Below are 14,228 nucleotides of genomic sequence, written 5' to 3'. Positions count from 1 at the left end.
ATATAGACACACCCAAAACATATATATAAAGTGACACTAGTTTGTACTGAAAGGAAAAGTGACCTTGGACAAGGTATAAAATATCAATAACTCAATACTACAAAATTTGTTGAAGTCTCAAGTTTAAGAAAAATCGAGGAAGAAAAAATAATAAATTTCCATACTAATTGATTATGAAAAATATGAAAGAAAAAAATATAAAAAATATTTAGAGAAAGTCTTAATTTAGAATCCAAAACTTTGGAGGTTATACCAATTTAATCTTTAAACTAATATTTGTATCCATTCAAACCATGAACTTTTATAAATGTATCAATTAACACACTTCTCCAAACTTAGTTTGAAAAATATTGTGTGAAATATATTTTTATTTCAATCAACCTTCTAAATTATTTTAGGGTTGGTTGTACAAATAACAATCAGACTCAAAATAATAATAAAAATAAGTAGCATAAGAATAAATATATTAGGGATATGACCCAAAATTAGCACCAGATATCATTGATAGTAATTATTAGTGATAACCATATTGGTAAATTACTAAAGAGTCCACATGTAACCCATCATTTCACACTTCTTGTTATGGTTTTCTTAAAATGAAATCTATCATTGATAGCAGCTATCAATGAGAAGTCTATAAGTGACTATCACTGATGTTTACCTAAGTCATATCACCAATATCATTAATATTATTCATTTAATTGTTATATACCTAATTCATATCACTAATAGCTTCTATTAGTGAATATCACTAATAGCCTCTATCAGTTACTACCACCGATAACTTTTTGCAATGGTTATCAATGATAGACTTTCATAAAATGGAATTAACTTTTTATATAATTGATATCATCGATATATGGATATCACCCAAGTTCTATCACTAGTATCACTGACATCACTTATATCTTGATTATCGGTGATAGCTTCCATCAGTGATAACATGCAATCAGAGATAACTTCTATCATTCATTTTTACCATCAAATAGCGTGTCGTCATTGATGACTTCTATCACTAATAATATGTTATTAGTGATACCTTCGAGGCATCCTAGTTACACTTTAGTTCAAGATTCAACTTTATTAATTAATTAAATTCACTAAATTGGCTATCAATAATAGATTTTAATAAGTGGCTATTAACTGTGAAAGAAAATTATCAAAGATTAAGCTATTAATGATAGAAAATATTAGTGACTATCACTGATAAACTTTCATTAGCGACGACTATCAATTTTGAAAGATTAACACTCAAAGCAATGAATGACTATTATTGAGAAACTTTTATCATGATTATCAATAATAGAATTTTATGAATAATAAACTTCTAGCACTGATATCTACCTATGTTGATATCATTAATACATGATTATGACTGATATATATCTAAGTTCTATCACTCATGTCATTAATAATTGATATTTTCAATACACAAATACACAAATATTTCAATTTGTTCCTTTTATTTTAAGCTATTTATGTCATTTTTCAAAGTTTAATACAATAAACTTCATATTCCTAAAGTCCTATAAAAGAAAAAAAAAAAACTATTGGTCTGTTTGATAACGTTCTCATTTCTCATTGTTTGAAAAATAAACTTGTTTAATAACTACAATCGTTTCTTATTTCAAACTTTTATGAAATGCTTATGAAAATAATGGTGCAAATTTGAGGACTAAAATTAGTAGTTTCTTTCAAATCCGTTTTCATTTGCTATTTATATTTAACATTTTGTTATAATATTCAAACTTGATGATGGCTTGTTGGTATTAAGTCACTTATGAATTAGGTAGTTTCAAGTCTTAGGTTCAAAACATTTTTTAAATAAAAAATAAAAATAAAATAAAATTACCAGAGAAAGGAAAGAAAATAAAAAGACATAAAAAATCGGAGAAATGGAAGAAAGGAAAGAAAATAAAAAACAAAAAAATTGGAGAAAGGAAAAAAAAAATTAGAAAAAGGAAAGAAAATAAGAAAAATGGGAGAAAAAGAAAGAAAATTTAAAAAAGGAAGAAAGCAAAGAAAAACAAGTTGACTGGTCAACATTTCCATATTTGCAAATATTTTAAAATTGTTTTCCTTATATCCATTATTTCAAGGTAATCCATTTTGATCATTTATTAACATTACATTTGAAATCATTCATGCATTCAATTCTTACACTTATGAGGTCGGTAGATTTCTTGAAGTATTTGATGAATAAAATAGATGATTATTAGAATTGATGCATGCGTACAATTTTCACAAAACCTTAATTGAGAGTCTAAGGCCTCGTTTGGTAACCATTTAATTTTTTTTTTTTTTAAAATTAAGGCTATAGATACTATTTCAACATCCAAATTTCTTTCGTTACTATCTACTTTTTATCAATGGTTTAAAAAATCAAGTGAAAATTTGAAATCTAAAGAAGTAGCTTTTAAAAGGTTGTTTTTATTTCTATTATTTGGCTAAGAATTCAACTTGTTACGTAATCGACAATTAAATAATACAAAAAACGTAAAAAAAAAAATCAATACACAGATATAAATGGTTCATTAACGGTGTATTAGCTATGTCCACGAAGGAGAGGAAGAACAGTATTATTAGAGAGAATGTTTTCTTAATTCACCAGACGACGTCTTTAGGGTTAGAGAGTTTATATAGCATATTACTCTAAACCCTAAGGTCATAATTATAAATAACTACAAAAAAATAAATATGCTAAATACAAATTTTGAATAGGTTGAAACTGTTGGATGTTCGAAGCGCCAACAAACAAATTCAAAGCATTCCAATAATGTTTTTGAAACTGTGTTTGTGAATGTTGAAAGAAATGTTCCTCTTGTACCCATGCAATCTAACTTAGATACTCATGGATATTAAAAAAAACGAAATGGTTACCAAATAGAACCTAAATTAATTCAGGAATGAAAGTATTGGAAAAGCAACAAAGTATTAGATTGGCTAGATTAACAGGATGACCATGGGTAATAAGGACAACTATCTCCAATGGTATGTAACATTTTTGGTGAAATGAAAAGCAAAACCATGATGGTTATACTTGAAATGGACAATGAACAATGTCATAAACCATGGTGAAGATAGTTTAGATGGGTGTTGTCCCACCAAAAAGTTTAGACGTTAAATTGATAAAAGTATAAGTTTGATATGATGTTTATTTAAACAAATAATTTGGAAATATTAAAATTAATAGATGAACCCTTTAGACTTTTTGAACTAAAAGTAAATAATTAGTTATTATTAAAACTGTATCCACATTAGTAATATTTGATGCATGCAAGTATCGCGGTTTCACTCTTTATGTTGATGTTAGTAATGGATAGGGAGAACATAGACATGTTGTTTAGTTAATTTTTAACACCACACATTATGAAAAAGATAATAGAAAAATAAATTTGTGGTTTGGGGAGCTAGAATAGGACGTTTGAAGTATGAAAAGCCCAAGAAAGGTCAAACTCGGTCATTGGAGATTGACCACATGAAGGCAACCTTCTTGGAAAATTTCATGTCATCAATAGAACGAAACCACACCATTGAAAAGTATTTGTTATATTTCACATTGCAGCTTTTTAATTTTGTGGCTTAGAGTGTTTACTTTCCATTATTTTTCTCAAATATTAGTTAAAAGCTACAGATATTGTGTCCCTGTTGATTAACAAGATCAGGACTTGATGGTGTTTCAATTTCCCTATGCCATGTAGAGTATCCTAACAGCACATGTTCAGTTTGTTTTGTAAATCGTTGCGACAAAAAATTAACAACCAATAACATTAAATATAGGTCCCCTACTTGTACTATATGGTGAGTGCAACATTCATCATTTCACACCGTGGTGCCCTATGTTCTTGATAATGAAATGCAAAAAATCTTGGGAGATAAGTTTAGGGTTAAAAGATAAAACATCAAATTTAGGTTCTATTTAATGATGATATGATTAGATATATGGTTGGATTCACTATCTATTTCTTAGAATCGGTTTCAAAATATATGCATGTGTTTGAAAACTAATGTCTCGTTTGATATTGATATGATTTTTTGTTTTTGAAAATCAAATATTCAATCTATTGGTTTTTTGTATGGTTTGTTGTCTACGTTTTATGAGTGTTGTCAAAATCAAAGGAAAATTTTGAAAATTAAGTCCTCGTTTCGTAACAATTTCGTGATTTATTTTTTAGTTTTGAAGATAATGCATATATTCTCTCATTTTTTTAACTATGGTTTGCATCTTCTTAAAATATAAGAGTTTATTTTTTAACCAAAATAAACAAAAGTAAGTTTTTAAAAGATATTTTTTTTTTTTCAGTTTTCAAATTTTTCGCTTGATTTTTATAGATATTGGTAGAAAGTAGATAATAAAACAAGAAATCTAGAGGTAGAAGGGGTGTTTGTAAGCTTAATTTTCAAAAACTAAAGTTCCGTTTGGTAACCATTTGATTTTTTGTTTTTGAAAATTAAGTCTGCAAACATTACTTCCACCTTCAAATTTCTTATCTACTTTTACTAGTGGTTTAAAAAACAAAGTCAAAATTTGAAAACTAAAGAAAGTAGGTTTTCAAAACTTGTTTTTGTTTTTGGAATTTGGCTAAGAATTCAACCATTGTACTTAAGAAAGAAACAAATCATTTTAAGAAATGGGGAGGGAATAAGGTTAATTTCCAAAAACAAAAAATAAAAACCGAAATGATTACCAAACGGAGCGTAAAAAACAAAAACAAAATGATAACTAAACGGTCCTTAAAAATAGTTTTAAACAATTTATTTTGTTTTTGAACATAACTAAGAATTCAAATGCTTACATAAAAAAATATAAAAATCATGAGCGGAAAATTGTGAGAAAATAAACCTAATTTTAAAAAATAAAAAGTAAAATGTAAAAAATTACCCAATGAAACCTAAATGGCTATAAAATTAAAAATAGTTGACAATAATTCTAGTGTGTTATCAAGTAATATGAGCAAATAAATGTTACAAAAAATAGGTACAGAAGAAACAGAAAACTGTAAGATGCCCATTGGACCCACCTTTTGTTTTGTGTGGTTGAAGTTTGAAGGAAAATTGTTGAACGAATCTCATTGGTTCTCGCCATCTTCCATCAAATCTTGGATAGATCTTTTTATTATCCCTTTCTAAATTTTACCCTTTTGCATATTACATTACATGTCTAAAGAGGGATGACAACGGGATCGGGACTGTGCAACGATGTACTCTCCATCTCTATCTCTATGGAGATTTTTAATCCAATCGTCCTTGCCCCATTCTCTGTTTTAGGAAGTTGTGGTGAAAAAATCTCTGTTCGGAGATTCAGACTTCCGTGGAAAAAATCTCACTTTTTATTTTATTATTTAAAACGAACTAAATTTAATATTTATATTGAAATTGTAAATTTTATATTGAAAATTACTGTTTCAGTAATATATTATTATTATTATTATTATTAGATATTATCGCCATCTTCCATCAAATCTTGGATAAATCTTTTTATTATCTCTTTGTAAAATTTACTCCTTTTGCATATTACATTACATTGCTGAAGACCTTCATTTTTGGCCTGTATATCAGTGTCAATACCACAAATAAATACCCAAATTAAGGGTCAATTTGGGAATATTTTGAAAATTTTGTGTAACAAAACATGCTTTTTATCCAATCATAAAACGAATTTATGGTTTTATTTTAATATATTTAATTTGTTGAATATGATAAATTATTTTAAATGATAAAACTTTTGACAATATTTATCAATAATAGTAAAATATCACCATTTATCTGTGATAAACGGTAAAATTTTACTATATTTATAAATATTCTGATTTATTTTTTTTTCTATATCTAATAGCAGTCCAATGATTAAATCATATATAAGAGTTGTTCACAATGTGACAAAAATGATCGTAATAATCTCAAAGCCCCCTATTGAGGAGGTGATAGATAAGGGTGTAAACAATTGAAAAACCCTAACTTCAGTTTTTTTTTTTTTTTTTTTTTTTAAATGTATTGGTTTTTATTATCACAATTAAAGGAATCGAAATTTTGATTCATAGTTAAATAGGGTTTTTTTTTTTTTTTTACTATATATATATTTTTTATTATAAGTCCGTTCCATACACATTTTAAGACTGTGTTTAATAGAATATTTTTAAACTTTTAATGAATATAGGATTCTTATATAATAACTTCTAAGAAATATAGGATCTTTTATAATATGTGTTTTACAGTTTTAATTAATTTATGCTAATTTATTAGACGTTTCTGTAAAGTCTAATAACATTGTTAGACACCGCCCTTAAAAAAAAAAAAAAGAAAGAAAGAAAAAAGGAAAGAAAAACGACAAAAACATAAATATTTAAAGACACATATTAAGATTTTATATCGACCAGAAGTTCTTAGACCTAGATTAGATATTGCATTGAAAGTTCATGAGCTTTAATGTTGAAGATCCACGTTAGAAAAATCAATAGACTTCACAATATTTATAAAATAAATTTGTTTTGAGATGAAGACTTGTGTATCTCTAAATAGGTATAAGAATCCAAGAAACCTAAATTAGCTATGAGTTAAAAAAAATATATATATAAAAATTAAGATCTGATCAAATAATCATGAACTTAAAGAGGCACCATATTGAAGAGTAATATTTTGAGATCAAGGGATATCATAATGTTAAAATTAAAAGATCTATTATAGAAACTTTCAAAGTTTATAAACCAAACATATTTAACATTAATTTTAAAAATTAATTGCGCACATTAGGGGATTTTTTGTATAGATGACCTCATCTGAGAGGTCCAAATGAAAAATGGTCACCTGTAGAGAAAGTAATGGAAAGTGGCATTTTGCTTACGTCATAAACATGTGATTTTACCAATTCGTCCTTGAGATGCACCCTGCGCACCTGCCAATACGAATTTACTTGATCCTTGATGGCTCGTTACTCGTTACCCGATTACTTGTCACATGTTCTTCAATACACAGTCACTCAATACCCAGCTTTATGGTCACTCGATACGGCTGCAATCGTCACATGTATACTTGATCATATCCACATTATACTCGATACTCAATTACTTTATACTTGATTTATTTGAATTCTTAACTCATTTCAAGGCATTTGAAGTACAATATTTCACCACTTCCGATAAGCTCGGACTATTCTCTCTGTTCGTTTGATTGCATATCCATCGACGAAAACACCTCTACAGTCGAAACTCAACTATCTCTACATGAGATAAAATTCTTCTCCTTGTTTGCATTTTGACATCATTCACTTGAAACTTGACTATCTCTGCATCAATTTCCTCGATACGCGCTTGCATGTTACTGGATACTAAATCGACATGGTTTTCTTTTTTGTTTTCATATCTTGCATGTTTGGCTGGACTTTGAATTTGTTTCATTTCTATTTTCATATTTTTATTATTTCAGACCGTCTAGAATTTAGGGTTTGAGTTGAATAATGCATGAAGGTGGAAAATCAAACCGAATGCTCGATAATTGACCATTTAGTCACTTGTAATGTAGCGAGTAAGGGAGACCATGTAGCATGTATCAAGTATCGAGAAATTGAGTATCTTGTATTGTGCATCGTGTATCGAGTATTGAACAAAATTATTATTTACCCCTGTTTTTTGTTGTTCTATGCAGTATGGCTAGAAAATTCAAGATTCCTCCCCAGGATTGTTTCCCAGGCCAAGCGACCAGCCTATCCTCTCACATTGGGTCGTCTAACAAGATACTAAAAGAGAAGCTTACTCCCACCCAGCTTGCCCTCTTCAGAAAGACGGTATTTGAACGATTCGTGGACATAAACATTATCTTCAATAGTCCATTGGTTCATTACATTCCATTGAGGGAGGTTGAAGATGATAGGAAGGATGCAATGATATTCGATTTGAATGGTACAATTGTAACATTCACTAAAGAAGAGTTCCTATTGGTGACGGGATTGTGGTGGCACCTAATCCAGTAGTTGTGAGGAGGGTTAAAGTAACTGGATTACTACGTAATAGGTACTTGAAGAATAATTTTGTGGGGAACATTCATATTGGTACTTTAGAGACAGTGTACAAGGAGGTGGAGTTTGAGAATGACATGGATGCTGTGAAGGTGACATTGGTCCATTACAATGAATTGGGTATGATGGGAAGGGAGAAGACAAGGGCCAATGTGGACAAAACCTTATTAATTGATGTGGAGGATATAGATTACTTCAATTCCATGGATTGAGGAAATGTGTTAGGGGAGACGACGTTACTTGGACTACAAAGAGGATTGAGTGGTAAAGGCTGAGAACTACAAAAAAAGGTCCAAGTACAATAAGAATAGGGTTTTCTTATGCATTTAAGGTAATATCCATTTATTGGCCATATGAGATCTACTCGTTATATTATCAAAGTCACTTACTACTTACTACTTGTCTTATAATCGTTTATGAATTATGGTATGTGTAGGCATACGAGATCATTTCACGGTTTTCGAAAAAGTTGCAATCCGACTGAATAGACATGTCGTACCTTGATTCCTGAAGTGGGAGTGTACATACTCATTGCCAACCAAAATAATAGTGCGATAAGTGTTTGAATCCATCGAGGTTAGTGTACTACATCACAATTTATTTGGATTTAAGGTGAATGTTACATATAACTAACAAATTGTTCGTTGTTTTATACAGACATGGATCACACCTACACCATTTATCATGTCCAATAGGAGAGGTGGTATAGGGACATTAGGGTTTATGAATGACCCGAACACATTGATGCTGAGACGACCTCTTTAGAGACCCATAGATTACACCATGATGAGGATGCTTGTAGTCACTCTAGTGACTACAAGAGTCACGAGCATCGGTCCCATGAGCCAGAACTCAATGAGCATTGGTCTCACAAGCTCCCTACCAATGAGCACGAGATTCACCCTTCTTATAATGAGTCTCACGAGCTCCCTACTGACGAGCACATTCCCTTAATTGAGGAGCGAGGGTCGTCTCGGCCGAATACAACCCATTCTGAGCTCATGAGGGGTGTGGGCATTCACACATCACTCCATGACATAGACCATAGAGTGTCTATGATGGAGCATAAATTGGACGATTTACAGTTAGACTTGAAAGATGTGAAGTTGGACTTGAGTATCCTTCAGGTTGGCATACAAACAATCACCAGCCAACTGCGGTCATTATGTCGGATACGTAATATCATCCGATATCCACCAATCCTATAAACAACTATGATTATATAATCAAATCGCCCGTTCTAGCATTACTACTAGATGGTACATTGTTCGGATTTTGACGAGGCACACTCCCAACACAATGGCCAAAATCATTTGACATAATCGGAGTTGGTTGTTCTTCCTTCAAAACAGAAGGAACATTCCATAAAAAGCTAGGTTGGTTATTCTTCATTCAGAACGGAAGGATTACTCTCTAAAACAACCGGGGTTGTCTATTCTTCATTCCTAACATCTTCCTTTTCTATCATCAAATTCTCATTTAGACATGTCACAACATCTTCTAATGTCACATTTGGATGCAATATGTTCGCTATATTAACATCGATGTTGTCATTTTCTAGTGAGACACCTGATGGATAAACATCGCTCATGGACATCACCTCCATACATAGGTTAGTCTAATCTCTCTGGGTAATAAAATGTTTCCATGCGTTGAATTTCTTCGATTTTCTCAAGATTTACAAATACCTGTGGTCTAGTACAGTTGTACTCTGAGAAGAGAAATTTAACATCAGCATCGTCCATTAAGCATACTGGAGGGGAATCAATATCCATCTTATATATCACCCTCATTATAATCTTGAACTCTGTCAAACTAACTTGCATGATATCATATACAAGATTTACCAGCTCATTATACGTCAATGTGCTTGGAACTAACAAACCATTCAAAGGGCCTCCAATATAGCATTCTTATGTGTCGTCCCATATACCACAATAACGTAAGAATATATACTTCTCCATCCTTTAAGAAAAATAATACAAAGAGTGAGTAGTTAGGAAAATAGGTAACTGTTAAATACTCGCTATACTCACTATTCGATACTCAATACTCGTCACTCGATACTCGGTATTCTCAACTTGATGCTTAATGTTTCATAACTCTCTCCCCTCATCCTCGTTCCACCGACAGCTACTTGCATGTATCAGTGCATACTCACAAACTCACACTCACTCGTTCTCTTTGCTAAGTTCGTATATCTTACACATCGTCGGAAAACTAAAAAAACTGAGCAAGAAAAATTTCTTCTCAAATATCACCAATACACCATTTCTAAAATACAACCAATTTACGGGTTCTTTCTTTTGTCATTTTTACAAAACGTTTTACCCAATGTGACAAATTTGCTATTACCTGAAAAAAAAAATTAAAAGGGATTGAGGATGAAGGAAGTTAAATTTAATGATTATTTAAAAACATTTGAAAGCGAGGGAGAACGTGCAACACATATTGAGAGTGACATAAAGGAAGAGTAAGGATTTAGAATAATGTTAGATGAATGTGTTTTGTAATAATGCAACAATAATATGAGCTCTCATTTGTTACGTTTTACACATTTTTAAAAGTTACTTCAGCCTTTATTAGCCCTTCTTTTTAATTTGTGTTCATACCCATATTTCCTCCATTGACATCGCTGAAATGACGTTATCAATTTTGTAAGCGTCTGCTTTGAAGTCATCCCTTCATGGGCCCCTACTTCACGCGCAATATGTCTCAATTCAAATTCCTCAAATTATTTATTTCAATACCTATAAGTTTCTGCGGATTCTATTACCATATTTTTTAAATATTCAAATATATTCTTTACAAATTCTAATGAGAGATATATGAGTTTATAATTATTCCTCCACTTCATACTCTCTCTTGTAAAAGACATAAAAATGGTACGAGCTCCTGTTGTTGATAAGGATGGTGTCAAGAGAGGAGCTTGGAGTTTAGAGGAAGATGGAAAGCTCAGAGCTTACGTTGAGAAATACGGCCCTTGTAAATGGCGGGAGGTTCCCAGGCTTGCAGGTACTTAAACTACCTGCATTCATTCACAGTGTTTGTTTGAAATGACTTGAAAAAGTCATTTCATACACATCTTTAATTTAAATTCTTTCTCGATCTTCTCTGAGGTTTGGTTTTTGACATTTGTAGGGTTGATGAGATGTGGGAAGAGTTGTAGATTGAGATGGTTGAATTATCTTCGCCCGGGTCTTAAGCGAGGGAACTACACAAATGAAGAGAATGATTTAATCTACAAATTGCATCAAAAGCATGGAAATAGGTATGGGAATAAAGTAATATATTATATTATATTATTATGAAAATTAAAAAGGGTAAGTGTATTAATTTGTTTAATCGTGAAGATGGTCAAGGATAGCTGCAAAACTACCCGGAAGAACAGACAATGAGGTAAAGAATCACTGGAATGCTCACTTAAAGAAACAAGTGGAGTCAAAAGCAGAATCATCATCATCAAAACATGAGGGAAAACAAAAGGAATTAAGGTCCCATGTTTATGAAGCAAAAACAGAGGACTTTACGGAGTATTGTTCCACAACATTTGGGATTGTGGAGAGCTCATGTTTGTCCCAACAAACATCTTCATGTGATGACAATTTTGGGACAGAACTAATTTGGGAAGTGGAAGATTATAATATTAATCAGCTGCAGATTGGGTACTACGAAGATTTCTGGACAGAACCATGCGTTTGGGATCACAGTCAAACAAATGTATTCTCAGAAGATTACGGAATTGGAATCTTTTCTCCTCAACAATATGAGACAACCTACGACCATAATTATTGTGATTTGTTCGGCTAGCTTCTTACCATAATTTCATTCCGCTGTTTCTTCCTACTTTACTGGCGTTATCTATGATCATGCATTTCGAAATTGTACATTATTTTCTGTTGTTGTCCATTCCGCCAAAAGTTTTCAAGCATGTTTAGTTAGGTAAAACAGAAAAGCCCAAAATGCTATGGGACACCGTAGTGCATAAATTCCAATTTGGGAAGTTTATTGTCAAAGTGAACAGTTTAACGAAAATTGTATTGTAGTCCTTTGTAAGTTCCAATTGTAATGTCTCTACTTGTTATATACCCAAAAAAAGTCAATAAATTGTTGTACAGTTATACTTAGATAACATTTGATAATCATTATTTGGTTTTTGGTTTTTGAATTTATAAAATTAAGTCTAAAAATTACTTCGTCTTTACGTTTTCTATTACTTTCAAAATTCAAACCAAAATTTTAAAATTAAAAAAGTAATTTTTAAGCATTTATTTTGGTTTTATAGAATTTGGCTAACAATTTAAATATTTACCCAGAAAATATTTAAATTACGATTAAAAAATTGTGAAAAAATAAATATACTTTAAAAAAATAAAGAATTAAATGCTCTATGAAATAAGGTCTTACCCTTTTAAATATTTAATACTCGGTTAACCTAGAAAATTCATTGAATGGAGTTCTTAAATTAGAGAATATATTTGGTGAGACCGCCACATTGTAGGTGGCAATTTCTATCTTTTGGTTATTAGAAAAAATTACCTTATTTTATATCTAGTAGTTATTGGAAGTATGCAAATTTTTTAATCAACATCCATCCTCATATGGTGGTATCTTAGTGTAATTTGTCATTTGGTTCTCTTATTAGGGACGTGACCAAAGTCTTGTTTTAGTTAGATTTTAAGACAACAAAACGAGCACATATCTCTATAACGGTATGATATTATCCACTTTATCTATAAGTCCTTCCAATTTTGTTTATGGTATCACTCAAAATATCTTGTATACTAATGAAGATATTGTCTCATTAATGTGCCTACAGTTTTCTCCATTTGATAACTAAGGTAAATCTTTGATCGCATTTCAATACATTTGTTAGTAACTTTTGAATGCAACATGAATGTGTATCTCTTTAATGGCTGCAAGTCCAATCAAGCAACCTCTCGACGCCGGGCATTGGGCCGAAAGCAACATCCGAACCGGCAAATGTATAGTCTAAAGTTTGCCAAATGCATAGCCTAAAGTTTTACTCTCTTAAATAATAATAAGAAAAATGTATCTTTAAAAAGTTTGTTTCGAAATAAATTTCGATGAAACCTCACATCAAATAAGTTTTCATGAATAGTTATGTAATGAAAAAAACCTATTTACCAAATAATTTTTTTAATTTCTAGTGATTGTTGACTTAAGACTAACAAAAAAAAAAAAAAAAAAAAGAAAAAAAAAGAAAAACAATTTACCACATAGGTTTATTTTCAGCAGAAGGATACTACTTTCTATTCCATTTATAAAAAGCATTTCATTCTTTTTTATTATTATTTAAATTTATGTTGGCATTTGAATCTCATTCGTGTTGAATGATGTTACAGACCTCTCGTGGACTTGACCTCCGACCTGTTTCTCCTTGGCCTTATCTCAAGTTATTCCAAACTAACCTCCGTGAGAGATCTTCGTATCAGTGTGGTGTCGAACATACCACACTCTAATTCTGAAGTTAGTACAAGAAATGTATAGCTCAGCAAAGCACACAAGAAGTACGGTAATGGCTCTCATTTGGAAATTAACTTATTCTTCCCCCTTTTGGTCGTCAATGAGGCTATTTATAGCCTCTTCTGCTAACACTCGCCTCTGGTTATGTGTAATTCCGATAATGTTAGGTTTTGTTTGCAGTGCTCATCAAGGTTGTGGGGTGTCAGACTAGACACAACTCAAATATTTTTTGATTGATATGTATATCGGCTCTGAAAAATATATGGAAGTACCTACGACATGGTAAATGATGTTATGAATAATATCAAAGCATTCCACGGAACATTTACCAATAATAAAGAACACACAGAATAAACACCGGAGATTGTTAACCCAATTTGGTGAATAACACCTATATTTGGGATACAAAATGCCCAGGAAAGATAACTTCACCAATATAAATGATAAGCAATTACAACATAGTACTTATCTGCAATGACAACTCAATTACAGTGACATTTAAGAGCTTCATCACCCAATCGTTCAGTTAGGCTCCTTCTATATGTGAGACTCCTTCTCTTGGGTACCTAAGCTTCCCCTAAGTAATGGTATCCATGAAGAACATCTAAGGCTTCTCCTAAGACTAAAACTTCCTCTTGACAAGATCACTTCAGCTATCCTTAAGTCGAGAGACTCCCTCTCACTTGCAATTTATCTTTCCCTTTCATGCAAAGACCACTTCACTCATTTA

At 31.2% G+C, this 14,228-nt stretch overlaps 1 protein-coding gene across 1 annotated transcript; it reads left to right on the top strand.

The window, feature by feature from the left end:
- Positions 1-10,781: 10,781 nt before the first annotated feature.
- LOC120088743 (transcription factor MYB10-like) lies at positions 10,782-12,109 on the top strand. The gene is made up of 3 exons (XM_039046177.1): positions 10,782-11,026; positions 11,153-11,282; positions 11,365-12,109. The coding sequence occupies exons 1-3, from the start codon at positions 10,894-10,896 to the stop codon at positions 11,819-11,821; spliced, it is 720 nt and encodes a 239-aa protein (XP_038902105.1). The 5' UTR covers positions 10,782-10,893; the 3' UTR covers positions 11,822-12,109.
- The last annotated feature ends 2,119 nt before the right edge of the window (positions 12,110-14,228 follow it).

The sequence above is a fragment of the Benincasa hispida genome, chromosome 10 (assembly GCF_009727055.1).
Source record: "Benincasa hispida cultivar B227 chromosome 10, ASM972705v1, whole genome shotgun sequence".
Taxonomy (NCBI): domain Eukaryota; kingdom Viridiplantae; phylum Streptophyta; class Magnoliopsida; order Cucurbitales; family Cucurbitaceae; genus Benincasa; species Benincasa hispida.
This window is presented reverse-complemented; position numbering and strand designations above follow the sequence as displayed.

Bases quoted from the DNA above. Each gene is read 5' to 3' on its own strand.
- LOC120088743 (XM_039046177.1), top strand. From the start codon at position 10,894: ATGGTACGAGCTCCTGTTGTTGATAAGGATGGTGTCAAGAGAGGAGCT. The intron at 11,027-11,152 runs GTACTTAAACTA...TGACATTTGTAG, and splicing joins GGAGGTTCCCAGGCTTGCAG to GGTTGATGAGATGTGGGAAG. The intron at 11,283-11,364 runs GTATGGGAATAA...TTAATCGTGAAG, and splicing joins CATCAAAAGCATGGAAATAG to ATGGTCAAGGATAGCTGCAA.